Raw genomic sequence first — 14,942 nt, 5'->3', positions numbered from 1 at the left:
TGATAGCTTGACCACCTTAAGTGATTGTGCAAGCATTCTATTCAGAAGACACACAAACTTATACTTGCCCTGGGACTTACCTTCAAAGTATTTCCAAACTTTAAAAAAGTGACAAGTTAACATTTGGCCATGGAAGTGCTCAAATATAGCTATCCTCTCAAGTGCCATTTCCCAATCACAGTGTTCTGTATTCTCTTTGCAGAGTGAAATATAATTTGGCAAGGAAGATCAACATGTAGGCCGAGACCAAGACGAAGTTTACAACCTCCTGAGCTGATTGGGAGTATGCGTGAGTGCTTTAACATTCGTTGTTTTCTATTAGCAGAAATTATTTTTTTTTGTGATAGTGTCATTGAACTAGTATACATACACTGTTAAAGGTCTTCCGAGCTGATAAAAAATGATCATGGCATCTCATGAAGGAAAGACTGGTCCAAGAGGATTACGTTGTGTGTGTTTTTTTTGGAGACGGAGTCTTGCTCTGTCACCCAGGCTCGGCTCACTGCAACCTCCGTCTCCTGGGCTCAAGCAATTCTGCTGCCTCAGCCTCCCGAGCAGCTGTGACTACAGGTGCACGCCGCCTCGCCCAGCTAATTTCTTTTTGTATTTTAATAGAGACGGAGTTTCATCATGTTGCCCAGGCTGGTCTTGAACCCCTGAGCTCAGGCAATCCGCCTGCCTCAGCCTCCCAAAGTGCTGGGATTACAGGCCTGAGCCACTGTGCCCAGCCTACATTCTGATTTTGCCTGGATGGATTCCCCAGATTTTTCCCATGACTTCCTCCGTATGCTCATTCATAACAGATTGCACACATCCATCCCAACATAGATTAAACTGCCTTCCAAAGCCCTTGAGTGTAACTCTGTCTTAGAGTAACCTCTCTGTGGGAAGAATAACTTTATGAATAATAAGTATATGGAATAGTGTTGGAGAAATGTCTTTAGACTTATGATCAGAAATATCTATGTATTCTGTATATTTGCATTATTGACATGTATTTATAACAAAACTTTTTTTTTTTTCCTGAGATAGAGTCTTGCTCTGTCACCCAGGCTGGAGTGCAGTGGTGTGATCTCGGCTCACTGCAACCTCCGCTTCCCGTGTTCAAGCGATTCTCCTGCCTCAGCCTCCCAAGTAGCTGGGATTACAGGCATGCGCCACCACGCCTGGGTAATTTTTGTATTCTTAGTAGAGACAAGGTTTCACTGTGTTTGCTAGGCTGGTCTCGAACTCTTGACCTCGTGATCTGCTTGCCTTGGCTTCCCAAAGTGCTGGGCGTGAACCACTGCGCCCGGCCAAAACTTTTTATTTATACACACACAACCACGGTCCCAGGAGCCCAGTGATGAGGAGCCTCGAGAGGATCCACCAACTGAAAGTCGGGATCCTACACCTGGTCAGAAGAAGGAAGATCAGGGTGCAGCTGATATTCAAGGTGCTGGGAAGGGAAAGAAAGAACGTCTATGGGGGGAGGAGGCCTATGTGTGCATCATGCATTATGCCATGACCGGTAACAGGAGGAAAGAAAACATTAGGAAAGGATCGCAAACATTTGCTGAAAGTTGGCTGGAAAAGTGAAGAGTACAGTTTACAGCTTCATGCAGTCCCTGGATATAACGAGTCTTCTCCTAACTTTGAAATATATTTTTGTGTACTTGAAAATACAGTCCTTGCTAAATCAGATGAAGCAGTTTAATTTTATGCATAAATATGCAGTGTGCCATTAGTTTAATTTGTTCTTCTTAGAATGTTGTTGTATGATCTTCTAAGCCATTGTGTCAACAGTGCTGTAAGCACCCTTTAACAGCATGTGGAGTGCCAAGTCATCCTACCTTATAACACCCTGAATAAAGCCCATTTGCATAAGGATGGTAGCCCCATTTTATAAATAAGCAAACTGAGGCTCTGAAATGGAGGTTTACCAAGAACCTTTGTACTCATGGAGACAGAATTCATATTTTGTCCCAAGGTTTGTGTTATCCATGTTGTAATAAGAAAAGGTCAGTGGTTTTGCTTAAGATACTTACTATTCGAATGTGTGTGTACTGTAAAGTACTTCAGTATTGGCTCAGGACGAAACACAGTTCAGTGAAGCAGAATAGCAACTCCAGAAAAGCGCTCAATAAATGACAGCCACTCTTTGATTGGTATCTTTCTGTATTTTTTCAGGATGTTTGGCAAAAGGTGGGTAATTCAGGACACTGGCATACAGGTAGCTATATTAGTATGATTTCGAAGGGGCTTTTAAAAGTTGTAGAAGCACTTTCATAATTAGAAAACTCAAAGTACCATAAGTTTATCCTGAATCAGAAGTTGTTTACTCAGTAGATAGCATTTTTGCGTTAAACACTGGCAGAATTTGGGCCATGGATTATTTTAGCAATTCACTGTTAAGAGGTTTCCAGAATATGACTGTCAACAATGACCACTAATTTATTTGCACTCAACCTCCTGTACCCTTACTGGAAGATAATGATTTTCCTGTTATTTTTGGTACTTTATTCTAAATGTGATTCATTTATGTAAGGTTACATATGGGGCCCTTAGACCTAAGCATAATGTTAATTTATCTAAATAATTTTCAAGTTACCTCAACAAGGGATGGGTGTCACAATTGTAAGATTTCTCATAGGCAGGCCAATACATTGATCTAATCCTTCAGAAAACTGCATTTCATTTAGGATTAAAATTCTATCCATGTGGCAGACTTCAGATTTCTTAGTCGATATTCACTGTTCATAATTCACAATGGTAAAGTATGGGAAATGTAGGTGTGGTGTGATTTATCCTCAGATTATCATTTAAGATAAGATTCCATAATATAGGAAAACAAAAATGTGACATCTTTACATCACATTTATTACCACAGTAGTCTACAGGCTTTTATTTCATAACACTGAGGAAAATAATATTATCATTTCCTTATTTGTCTTTCTTGTTTGCCTGCTTCAATCAAGAACCTCTGTATTTTTCAGTGCCTGACCTGGAAGCTGATCTCCAGAGCTGTCTCAGTCAAAGACTGGGGATGAATGCGGAGATGGTCCTGATGTTCAGGGGACAATTCTGCCAAAATCAGAGCAATTTAAAATGCCAGAAGGAGGTATGCTACCCATTAAGATGCAAAATTATGTGCTTTCTGTTTTTCACAATATTATACTTTTGATAATAAAAAGAGAGAACATTACTGCCCCTTTAAAAACACAATTCAAATGCAGGCTTTCTTTGAAAAGTTGTTCAGACCCCAAATGCCTGACTGGAAGACTTAAACACTATCAGATACAGAAACAAATTGGGTCAAAGCCATACTGAATCATCAAATATGAAATCATTTTCTTACTTGTGACTATAGCCAATAGCCAACAATTTTCAGATTTTCTAATTTCTGCTTTAAACAAATACATAATGCATTTGTAATACCACTTTGTGTGAAATATGCTGAGTACTGAAGGAGGTTCTAGTACAAGATCTAACATAATTTGTGAGATTTTGGATGAATTCCAAAAATTCTACATCCATCTTTTTCTATTGAAAATAGTAAATGCAAATCAGATATATTAAAATCTGTTTCAAGATTGATTTCTGTATTTTCATGTTCTGTTGGATAGAATACAAAGATATTATTTGTTTCACTCCAGTTATAATATCTGATTTGAGATTTCATGGTTCCTAAGAAAAAGAGTGGGCACCCTGCTTGATGTTTGTTTTCCTGTATGGAGACCTAAATGACTGTTCTTGGATTTTGTTAAATTTTGAATTCTCTGGTTCTTAAGGAATAATTGTATTTTAAATCCTTCCCGCAGTGAACCCTTGAATGACTGAATAATAAAATGGCAAGAGACAGTCAGGTTTCTGTGGCCGATGTAGTAGGGAGCATGCATGTAGGTCAGTGACGCTCAAAGTGGGTGTAAGATGCCTGTGCTAAGCATGCTCCCTGCCCTTCTGTCAGTCTTCATGAGCTACTGTGTGTGATTAGATTGAAGACACATATGATAGAATCACCTCTAACCATATCAGAGGTTACATATTACAGGTTTCTGCCTTGAGACATCGGATGATACGACTTACAGTTCAAAGACTATAACGTCCTAATTCGTGAGTAGTCGACATAAGTATCTTTTACACATATTTTCCAAATTGCTGACTGTTAATAGAAGAGCTTCTGAATTTCAAGGGAGCACTCCATATTTAGGGAAGAAATTACCTAAACGTTTGGACTCTACACTGCTGAACAATTCCATTGGACCATTTACATACAAAGACAGTTTTCTTTGGGAGGCCGAGGCGGGCAGATCACGAGGTCAGGAGATTGAGACCATCCTGCCTAACACGGTGAAACCCCGTCTCTACTAAACAAAACACAAAAAATTAGCAAGGTGTGGTGGCGGGCGCCTGTAGTCCCAGCTACTCGGGAGGCTGAGGCAGGAGAATGGCGTGAACCCAGGAGGCGGAGCTTGCAGTGAGCCGAGATCGCGCCACTGCACTCCAGCCTGGGCGACAGAGCGAGACTCCGTCTCAAAAAAAAAAAAAAAAAGAGAGAGAGAAAGACAATTTTCAGTCTATTTCCAGGAGCCTATTGAAGAAGCCTCAACTGTATGCTTAGGAAGATTATAGTCCTAAATGCACATCTTATTAAAATAGACAACACATTACATGATAAAGGAGAAGAATAAAAAATAAAAAAAAAGAGCAATAGAATAAACCTAAGGGGAAAGGAAAGAGGAAATGAATAAAAGACAGATACGAATCACTAGTAAAAGGAAAACGAATCCAAAAGTAACAAATTCAAAAGATTTTTTTGGGGGAAATAGTTATGAATAGAGTATCCAGTAGTTTACACACTCGGAGAAAATGGAAAAAGGCCAACACGGAACATGAACAAGACACAGATATTGAATTTAGGTTATAACTGAAAGTGAATACGTTCTTGAACTCTAATATTTTCAGTGTATGGATGAAATGGTTGATATGCTAGGCACATATACATTATTTAATATATCCCTATAATATGTGAATACCTAAACATCGCGAAGACTGGAAGAACTTCTGAAATTTGCTAGTTGTCCCTCAAAAACTCTTACTTTTAGAAACAAATGGTTGGCTTCTCCAGATGTCTTACTGTCCTTTCCATTTTCCTATCCCTCTATTTCCTTTTTCTTTTTGGCCACACTGTTCATGATATATAACGGTTTCACGTTTTGACATCAGGAATGATAGTGATAGCTTAAAACTAATGTGACCATATAATTAATTATACAAACGGGAATACTTTCAAGTGTAAAAAGGCAGTATTCATATTGACATTAGCACTTTAAGTGAAAATTGGGGAAAATGATTACTGTACCTTAAAAACCGCAGAAGGGTAAACTAGCCCAAAGAAACACTTTCGCACTTCTGCACAACAGAGAAAAAACAAATGCAATAAACTGTTTTCTTAAAAGATAGTTTTCAGACTATTTCCAGGAGCCTATTGGACATCCAGAACATAGTTTCAAGCTAAAGCATTAAACATTTTTTTGTAAATTCCTTTTGTTTCTTAACTTTTTTTGTGTGTTGGTTATATTTTTAGCAAAAGTATACACAATGTTTGCTTTCTACTTTGAACCACTTTTTAATAGGTTCACCTGATTTAAAGTGTTCTGACCTCTGACTGTCTTTTGGTTTCCTTGTAGCACTAGAAACCAGGGTGTGTTTAAAAAGTATTGATAATGTATATGCTTGGAAATCTATCTTCAAAATCTCTACAGAGGTCTAACTGCATGTAAGCCAATGGGTGACTCATAGGCTTCTGGTTTTTGTCTATTGTATGAAACTAAAACGTTGGCGTCCTTTGCATACCTTGAATGTCACCTAAATACAGTTCTGCTAGTAATGTTGTTCTTCTATTATAGGTGAAAGGCAACTGCAGGTTTAAATGAATACAAGCTGAAAGAACGCAAACTGGTTTTGTATTAGACATTTGACTTAAAAATATCTCAGAGGACCTCACATGCAGAAGGAGGGCAGGGAACACTTGTGGAATTGTAGTGATCTCTACATGGTTGGATGACCAAACCCTAAGTCACAGTGATGAGCCACGTGGATGTCAGTCTGCAGAGGGTGGGAGGGGAATGCCACAGGCCTCTGCTTTAGGAGCCATGCAGCAGAGTGAGACCAACCTGCAGTACTGATCTCAGTTATGCCCTTTAAGGGTCCCAGACATATGCAGCCTATTGGTTAGGGTTCCTCATTGCGCGTGCACGTGTGTGTGTGTGTGTGTGTGTGTGTGCACGTGTGGGTGGGTGGGTGGAGAGAGAGAGAGAGAGAGAGAGAGACTGAGTTTGAAGACCTAGCCCATGGAAGTGTTGCGACTGGCAAGTCCAAATCTCACAGAGCAGGATGTCAGGCTGGAGACGCGGGGAAGAGGTGATATGAGAGCTCAAATCGAGGGCAGTGTGGAGGCAGAATTTCTTCATCTTGTGGAGGACCCCTGTCTTCTTCTCTGAAGGCCTTCAAGGAACTGGAGGAGGCCCACCCACATTGGGTAGGGCAATTAGGTTTACCCAAAGTCTGCTGATTTAAATGCTAGTTTTCATGTAAAGAAAACACTTCATGGATACATCTACTGTGGTCAAAGTGAACATTTCTCAGGCATCGTGGCGTAGCAAAGTTGACACATCAAATTTCCCATCACATCCATCTTATACGAATCCTATTAATGCTGAAGGTCCATCTGACAAAGGCAGGTGACTTCCTAACTAAGATTCTGTATTAACCATTTTTATCCAGCCCAAGCCAGCATTTCAGGCTCAGCGCAACTATGGACAGGAAGCTGAAGCTGATGTGAATGCCTTCCAGGGATGAGGCAGTGATGGGATAGTCAGGGCATATAGGTAAGAACAATCCCAGAGGGCACAGGTGATATCCCTGGACAACAAGACTTTACCCTTGTTAGGGCACCCGCAGCAGGACATACATTCGTCAGGTAGGAGCTGGCCAAGGCCCCCAGTGTGGCCTCCCACTAAGGGACCTTTCCCTCTAAGGTTCCTTGTCCAGTCCAAACAACTGATTTGCATCTTTGGTTTACGGGAGCTGTCAGCAGGCAGCCAGTTCAGGGTAGTCATTGACACAGGTTCCTCCTCCTCACAAGCATGGATGACATCCCTAAGGTGTTCTGTGTGAGATGTTCGGGAGCTGGGTCACCCCTGCTGTCCCATAGTTGCAACTCGGTCAGGTGTGATCTGGGGTTCAGGATTCAGTGTGGTTTCAAAATTGGCCTTATGCTATGACTGTGGGCTCCTCACAGGCAGAGAGACCCACCATCTGTGCTGTCACTGAGTAACTCCAATTCAGTGTGGTACTGTAGGCCTAGGGACACAGTGCTGACACGATGTTAATCTTGCTTTTGCTGAGTCTGCAAGTAATCAACCACTTTGATCCATTTGGGCTCATTGTCTTTTACCTGCCAAATCTATGAATATATGACAAGCCAAAATTACAACTGCACTGGTGATCCTTGTGGCCCCATTAGCCACCGCAGGGCTGCTTAGGGACTGCCTGAGCTCTTGACACACGATGATATTGAGTTCTGTGGTGTTGGCTGACCGGAATAGACTTATTCTTCATGGCTTCACACACACCAAACAAGTTTTCAGCACATAGTACTGACATAGGGTTGGCCTTGTCACACCTCGGTTATTTACAAATCAACTTCAGAATCAATGCCATGTCTGATGCCAGCTACACTGCTATTTAATTTACATATTTACATCAAATCAGTTTCTGAAGTCAAATGCATTTAAAAAGGTAGATTGATATTCCTACTTGCAATTCCAAAGCAGTTATCACATACTAGAGGTGTAGTTGTAAAGAAAAATGGAATGAAAACATTTGAAATTTTAAAGGGATTAAGGAAAGATAACTAGTAAATTTTTCTGCAATGTAATGCCTGCATTGTATGTTATTTCATTTATTCTTCATAGCAAGTATTTAGTCTAAATATTCTAATTTCAACTTTAAAATGGAGAAACAGTCCCACAGGATGTAAGTATCCTGCCCACCATCTCAAGGCCAGTGTGTGAGAGGCAGGATGGCTCTTACACCCATGGCTATGTCATGCCATCGCCTGTAAGGAGACAGTGTAGGTAGGATCCAAGTAATTTTGCTTCAGCAAGTTGCCCTAGTTGCTTTCCCCTTTCTTCTGCCTAGGCTGTAGTTCTTTCATCCAGCTCTACAGCCTGGGGAATTCTCACATATTTTGTGGAAAGTAGGATATCCTAACAAAGGATGCAGATAAAGAGATACATAGGGGAAGGAATAGAAGGAAGAGGCAGGGGGCTTCCATGGCCTCTACGGGCATGCTACCCTCCATGTGTTCCGCTAGGCAGAAGCTCTATGAACCCTGTCCTTTTGGGTTTTGATGGAGGTTTTCATTATATAGGCATGACTGACTAAACTGTTGGCCCGCCATTGGCAATCAACTTAACCTTCAGCCCCTCTCCGTCCTGAAGGTTGGGGATGTGGCTGAAAGTGCCAACCCTCTAATCCCCTATCCTAGAGCTACCTAGGAGCTGCCAGTCAATGGTCAACTCACTAGCATACAAAAAGACGTCACTATGAGGCGATTCTAAAACCTGTAGGAGTTGTATGACAGTAAGCAGGGTCCAGGACCAAATATATATATTTCACAATATCACACGTGTATACCAGCTCAATCAGAATACAAAGTTGCAAAAATGATACGATTTTTTATTCAGACAGAGTCTCATTCACCCAGGCTGGAGTTGCAGTGGCATGAACATGACTACCTGCATCCTTGACCTCCTAGGCTCAAGGGATACTCCCACCTCAGCCTCCAGAGTAGCTGGGACTACACCTACATACATATATGCATATATTCATGCATTCATTCATTTATTTTTGTAGAGAGCGGGTTTTGCCATGTTGCCCAAGCATGTCTCAATCTCCCAAGCTCAAGCAATCCTCCTGCCTCAGCATCCCAATGTGCTTGGATTACAGGCATGAGCCACTGCACCTGGCCAAAATTTCCAATAGGGTCTAATATGCGAGAATAAATGAACAAAAGATGTGTGATACTTCTTTGGAGAAAACTGGAAAACTTTATTGAGATTTTTAAAAGTCAAATATCTCGGATAAATCCAGTTTGCATTCTTTTGGTTGTCTTCGTTTAAAGCTGTGGTTTCCCTTCCCCTGCAATAGAAACATAACAGGAGGGAACATTACTAGCAGAACTGTATTCAGATGAAATTAAAGGTATGCAAAGGACACCAAAGGTCTAGTTTTATACAGTGGACTAAAACCAGAATCTGAAGAGTCTCCCTACGGCTAATATTCAACTAGACCTCTGTAGAGACTTTGAGGATACACTTCCAAACATATACATTAGCAACATTTTTAAAACACACCCTGCTTTTAGTGCTAGAAGGAAACCAAAAGACAGTCTGAGGTCAGATCACATTAAATCAAGTGAATCTATCAAAAGGGGCTTAAAGTAGATGGCAAACATTGTGTAGAGTTTACTCAAAATACAACGAGAACACAAAAAACCTAAGAAACAGAAGGAATTTCTGAAAAAAAAATTCCTCCAGAAAAAATGCATAATTTAAAGTTTTGGCTTGAGAGTATGGTCTGAATGTCCAATAGGTTCCTACAAATAGTCTGAAAACTATCTTTTGAGAAAACAGTTAATGTCACATTAGGAAATACATAAGTGGAATGAATAGAAAGGCCAGTATTGCATTTGTTTTTTCTCTATCGTGAAGAAGTGCTGTGATATTGCTTTGAGCTAGTTTACCCTTCTTTGTTCTTTTTTAACATACACTAACCATTTGCATCCAGTTTTCACCTATAGTCCTCATGTCCATATGAATAATGACACTTTTTTCACTGGAAACTATTCCCGTTTGTACAATTAATTAAATGGTCATATAAGTTTTAAGGTATCAAGATCATGATTGATATTAAAATGTGAAAGGGTTATATATCATAACCAGTGTGGAAAAAAAAGAAGAAATGGATGGAGAGGGAAATGAAAACGGAGAGTAAGACATCTGGAAAAGCTAAATATTTGCTTCTAAAAGTAACTGTTTTTGAGGGACGACTAGCAAATTTCACAAGTTCATGCACAGTCTTTGTGGCGTTCAGATATTCAGGTATTGCAGGGACATATTAAATAATGTAGGCATCCCTAGCATGTCAACCATTTCATCCATACTCTGAAAATATTAGTGTTTAAGAATGTATTCACTTTCAATTATGCCTTACATTCAATATCTGGGTCTTGTTCATATTCCATGTTGTGCTTTTTCCATTTTTTTCAAGATTGTTTAATCTACTGGATGCTGTCTTCCTACCTATTTCTCAAAAGTACGATCTATTAAATGTATTACTTTTGGATTAGTTTTCCTTTTGTTAATGATTCATACCTTTCATTTACTGCCTGCTTCCTTTTCCCTTAAGTTTATTCTGTGACTCTTTTATTATTTTTTATGTCTTAGTATTATTTTCTTGTATCATGTAATTTGTTATCTATTTTAATAAGATATGCATTTAACGCTATGACTGTCCTAAGAATACAACTGAGGCTTGTTCAGTAGGCTCCTGGAAATCGTCTACAAACTATCTATTGATGTAATTAGTCTAATGGAGTGGTTCAGAAGTGTGGAGTAAAACATTTAGATAATTTCTCCCCTAAAAATGCAGTGCATCCTTTAAATTCAGAAGTTCTTCTAATTAAGTCAGCAATTTGGAAAACATGTGTAAAAGATACTTACGTGGACTACTCAGGACTTAGTACGTTATAGTCTTTGACCTTTAAATCATATCATCTGATGACTCAAGGCAGAAACCTGTAATATATAACCTCTGATATGTTTAGAGGTTACCATATGTGTCTTCAATCTAATTACACACAGTAGCTCATGACGATTGACAGAAGGGTAGGGAGCATGCTTAGCGCAGGCATCTTCCAACCATTTTGAGCATCACTGACCTACATGCATGTTCCCTACTTCATGGGCCACAAAAACTTGACTGTCTCTTTCCATTTTATTATTCAGTCATTCAAGGCTTCACTGCGGGAATGGTCTGAATGTATGGTCTGAATGTTGTAGGTTCCTGCAAATGCAATCATTGGGTCCGGTGAGGGAGGTGGTTCACACCTGTAATCCCAGCATTTTGGGAGGTCAAGGCAGGTGGATCACTTGAGGTCAGGAGTTCGAGCCCAGACTGGCCAACATGGTGAAACCCCGTCTCTATTAAAAATACAAAAGTTAGTTGGGCGTGGTGGCACGCACCTGTAATCCCAAATACATGTGAGGCTAAGGCATGAGAATCGCTTGAACCCAGGAGGCGGAGGTCACAGTGAACCAAGATTGGACCCCATCCTGGGCGGCAGAGCGAGACCTCGTCCGAAAAAAACAAAACAAAAACAAACAAAAATAAATGAAACAATAGTTGTTTAAGAGCCTGAGAGAATTGAGGATTTGACAAAATCCAAGAACACTCACGAAGGTCTCCTTATGGAAAAACAAACATCAAGCAGAGTGCCTGCTCGTTTTCTTAGGAGCAATGAAATCTCAACTCAGATATTACAATTGGACTGAAGCTGATCGTTATGATAAACAAATCATGAAAATCCGAATATCTTTGTATTCTCTCCAACAGAACCAGAGCATGTAGAAATCAGCAATGAAATGGATTTTAATCTCTCTGATGTGCATTCACTACTTTCAATAAAAGCAAAAATGGGTGTAGGATTTATGTGATTTGTCCAGAATCTCACAAATTATGTTAGAGCTGGTACTAGAATCTTCTTCAGGGATCAGCATATTTCACACAAAGAGGTATTACGAGTGTATTATATATTTGTGAAAAGCAGAAATTACAAAATAATCTGAAAATTGTTAGCTGTTGGTTATAATCAGAAGTAAGAAAATGCTTTCCTATTTGATGGTTCAATATGGCTTTCACCCAATTTGTGTCTGTATCTGATAGTGTTTCAGCTTTGCAGTCAGGCTTCTGGGGTCTGAATTACCTTCCAAAGAAAGTCTGCGTTTGAACTCTATTTCTAAAGGGGCAGTAATATTCTCTCCTTTTATTATCAAAAGTATAATATTGTGTAATACAGAAAGCACATAATTTTGAATCTTAATGGATAACATACCTCCTTCTGGCATTTTAAATTGCTCTGATTTTGGCAGAATCTTCCCCTGGACATCAGGACTATCTCCACATTCATCCCCAGTCTTTGACTGAGACAGCTCCTGGAGATCAGCTTCCAGGTTAGGCACTGAAAAATACCAAGGATATGGACTGGAGCAGCCAAACCAGAATGATAAATAAGGAGATGATCCTATTCTTTTCCTTAGTGTTGTGCAATAAAAGCCTAGAGGCTACTGTGGTAATAAATGTTTGTTTTCCTGTATTATGATATCTTATCTTAAATGACAATCTGAGGATAAGTCTCAGCACACCTACATTTCCCATACTTTACTAATGTGTATTATAAACACACAGCTACCTAGGAAAACTGAAGACGGCCTCACGGATAGCATTTTAATCATAACTTAAATGTAATTTTCTGAAGGATTAGATCAATGTATTGGTGAGCTTATGACAAATCTTATGGTCCTGACACTCATCCCCTGTTGAGGTATCTTGAAAATGTTGGGGTTAAACTTTATTAAAGTAATTCTTAGGTCCAAAGGCCCTATATGTGACTTTCCATACATGAATGTCATTAAGAAAAAAAGTACGAAATATAACAGCAAAATCACTGTCTTCCAGTGAGAGTATGGGAACTGAAGTGCAAAGAAATTAATGAGCATTGTTGACAGTCATATTCTGGAAACCCCTTAACAGTGAATTGCTAAAATAATCCATGGCCCAAATTCTGGCTCTGATTAGTTTGAAAATGCTATCCGTTGAGAAAACAATTTCTGTTTCACGATAATCTTATCCTACTTGGAGTTTTCTAATTATAAAAATATTGAAACAACTTTTAAAAGCCCCTTCCATATCCTATTAACACAGTTACCTGCACGCCAACATCCTGAATTATCCACCTTTTACGAAACATGTTGTCAAAAATGTACATCAAAGGAAACAGTGGCTGTCATTCATTGACCTCTTTTCTGGAGTTGCTATCCTGTTTCACTGAACTGCGCTTTGTCCTGAGCCAATATTGAAGTACCTTATAGTACAGACACATTTGAGTATTAAGCATTTTTAAGCAAAATCATTCACATTTTCTAAAATAGATGGCAGGAAGAATGCACACCTTGGAACAAAATATGAATTCCTTCTCCATGAGTCAAGTTTTCTTGGTAAGCCTCTATCTCTGAGCCTCAGTTTTCTTATTTATTTATTTTTATTTTTTGAGATGGAGTCTCGCTGTGTCACCAAGGCTGGAGTGCAGTGGCGAGATCTTGGCTCACTGCAGCCTCCGCCGCACGGGCTCAAGAAATTCTCCTGCCTCAGCCTGCTTAGTAGCTGAGATTACAGGTGTGTGCCACCATGCCCAACTAATTCGTATATTTTTAGTAGAGACAGGATTTCACCACATTGGCCACGGTGGTCTCGAACTCCTGACCTCAAGTGATCCGCCCACCTCGGCCTCCCAAAGTGCAGGGATTACAGGGGTGAGGCACCACACCCGGCCTCAGTTTTCTTATTTATAAAATGAGGTTAACATCCCTTTGCAAATGGGCTTTATTTGGGATGTTATATGGTAGGGTGACTTGGCACCCCACATGCTATCGAAGGGTGCTTACAACACTGTGAACACCATGGCTGAGAGGATCTCACTGCAACATCCTAAGAATATCAAGTTAAACTGGTGAAATAATGTACATTTTTATACAACCAATTAAACGGTTTCATCTGATTTAGGAAGGACTATATTTTCAAGCATACAAAATGCATCTCAAAGAAAAAGAGAAGATTCATCATATCCGGGGACTGCAGGAAGCTGCAAACTATACCCATCACATTTCCAGCCTCTTGCAAAACTCTCGGCAAATGTTTGAGATCCTTTCCTATTGCTTTCTTTCCTCCTGTTACTGGTCATGGCATAAGGCGTGATGCACACACAGGCCTCCTCCCCCCATAGGCATTCTTTCTTTCCCTTCCCAGCACCTTGAATCTCAGCTGCACCCTGATCTTCTTCTCTCTTCTGACCAGGTGTATGATCCTGACTTTCAGTTGGTGGTTCTTCTTGTTGAGGCTCTGGCACACTGGGCTCCTGAGACAAGGGCGGGGGTGGTGGTGTGTGTGTGTGCAGATAAAAAATTTTTCTTATCAATGCATGTCAATAATATGAATATACAGATTACACAGATACTTCTGATCATATGCATGTTTAAAGACATGCTCCTACACTATCCCAAAACGATTCCACATACTTATTCTTCATTAAGTTACTGTTCCCATAGAGAGGTTACTCTGAGACCGTTACCCTCAATGGCGTTGGAAGCCATTTTAATTTATGTTGGGTTGAATGGGTGTAATGTGCTATGAATAAGCATGAAGAGGAAATCACCAGTGAAATCGAGGAACACAAGTTCACACATCCAGGCAAAAACAGTATGTAGCCTTCTTGGGTTACTCTTTCCTTCATGAGATGCCATGATCATTTTTTATCAACATGGGAGACCTTTATCAGTGTATCTATACTAGTTCAACAATAACTACCACACAAAAAAATTTCTGCTAGTAGAAAAAAATCGAATGTGAAGTCACTCACAAGCATAGGCCCAACCAGCTGAGCAAGTCGTAAACATCGTCTTGGTCTATATCTTCTTCCTCGCCAACTCATATTTCAGTCTGCAAACAGAATAGTGTGCACTTTGGGAGGCTGAGGGGGATGGATCACCTGAGGTCAGAAGCTCGAGGCCAGCTTGGCCAAAATGGTGAAACCCCGTCTCTACTAAAAATACAAAAACGTA

The 14,942-nt window shown here is 40.0% G+C and overlaps 1 protein-coding gene and 1 pseudogene across 1 annotated transcript; one reads left to right on the top strand and one right to left on the bottom strand.

The window, feature by feature from the left end:
* The first annotated feature begins 216 nt into the window (after positions 1-216).
* LOC129395225 (X antigen family member 3-like) lies at positions 217-6,840 on the top strand (annotated as a pseudogene).
* A 2,323-nt stretch (positions 6,841-9,163) lies between these two features.
* LOC117977561 (X antigen family member 5) lies at positions 9,164-14,942 on the bottom strand. The gene is made up of 4 exons (XM_055106567.2): positions 14,741-14,942; positions 14,134-14,239; positions 12,161-12,286; positions 9,164-9,186 (listed from the first exon to the last, which is right to left on the bottom strand). The coding sequence occupies exons 1-4, from the start codon at positions 14,810-14,812 to the stop codon at positions 9,164-9,166; spliced, it is 327 nt and encodes a 108-aa protein (XP_054962542.1). The 5' UTR covers positions 14,813-14,942.

This window comes from Pan paniscus, chromosome X (genome assembly GCF_029289425.2).
Source record: "Pan paniscus chromosome X, NHGRI_mPanPan1-v2.0_pri, whole genome shotgun sequence".
Classification (NCBI taxonomy): Eukaryota; Metazoa; Chordata; class Mammalia; order Primates; family Hominidae; genus Pan; species Pan paniscus.
Note: the sequence above shows the minus strand (reverse complement) of the source record. Positions and strands in the feature narration are given on the sequence as shown.

Excerpts from the sequence above, each read along its gene's own strand:
- LOC117977561 (XM_055106567.2), bottom strand. The coding sequence starts at position 14,812 with ATGAGTTGGCGAGGAAGAAGATATAGACCAAGACGATGTTTACGACTT. Across the intron at positions 14,240-14,740 it reads AGCTGGTTGGGCCTATGCTT|GAGCCCAGTGTGCCAGAGCC; the intron begins GTGAGTGACTTC and ends CCCTTGTCTCAG. Across the intron at positions 9,187-12,160 it reads ATTTAAAATGCCAGAAGGAG|GGGAAGGGAAACCACAGCTT; the intron begins GTATGTTATCCA and ends TTTCTATTGCAG.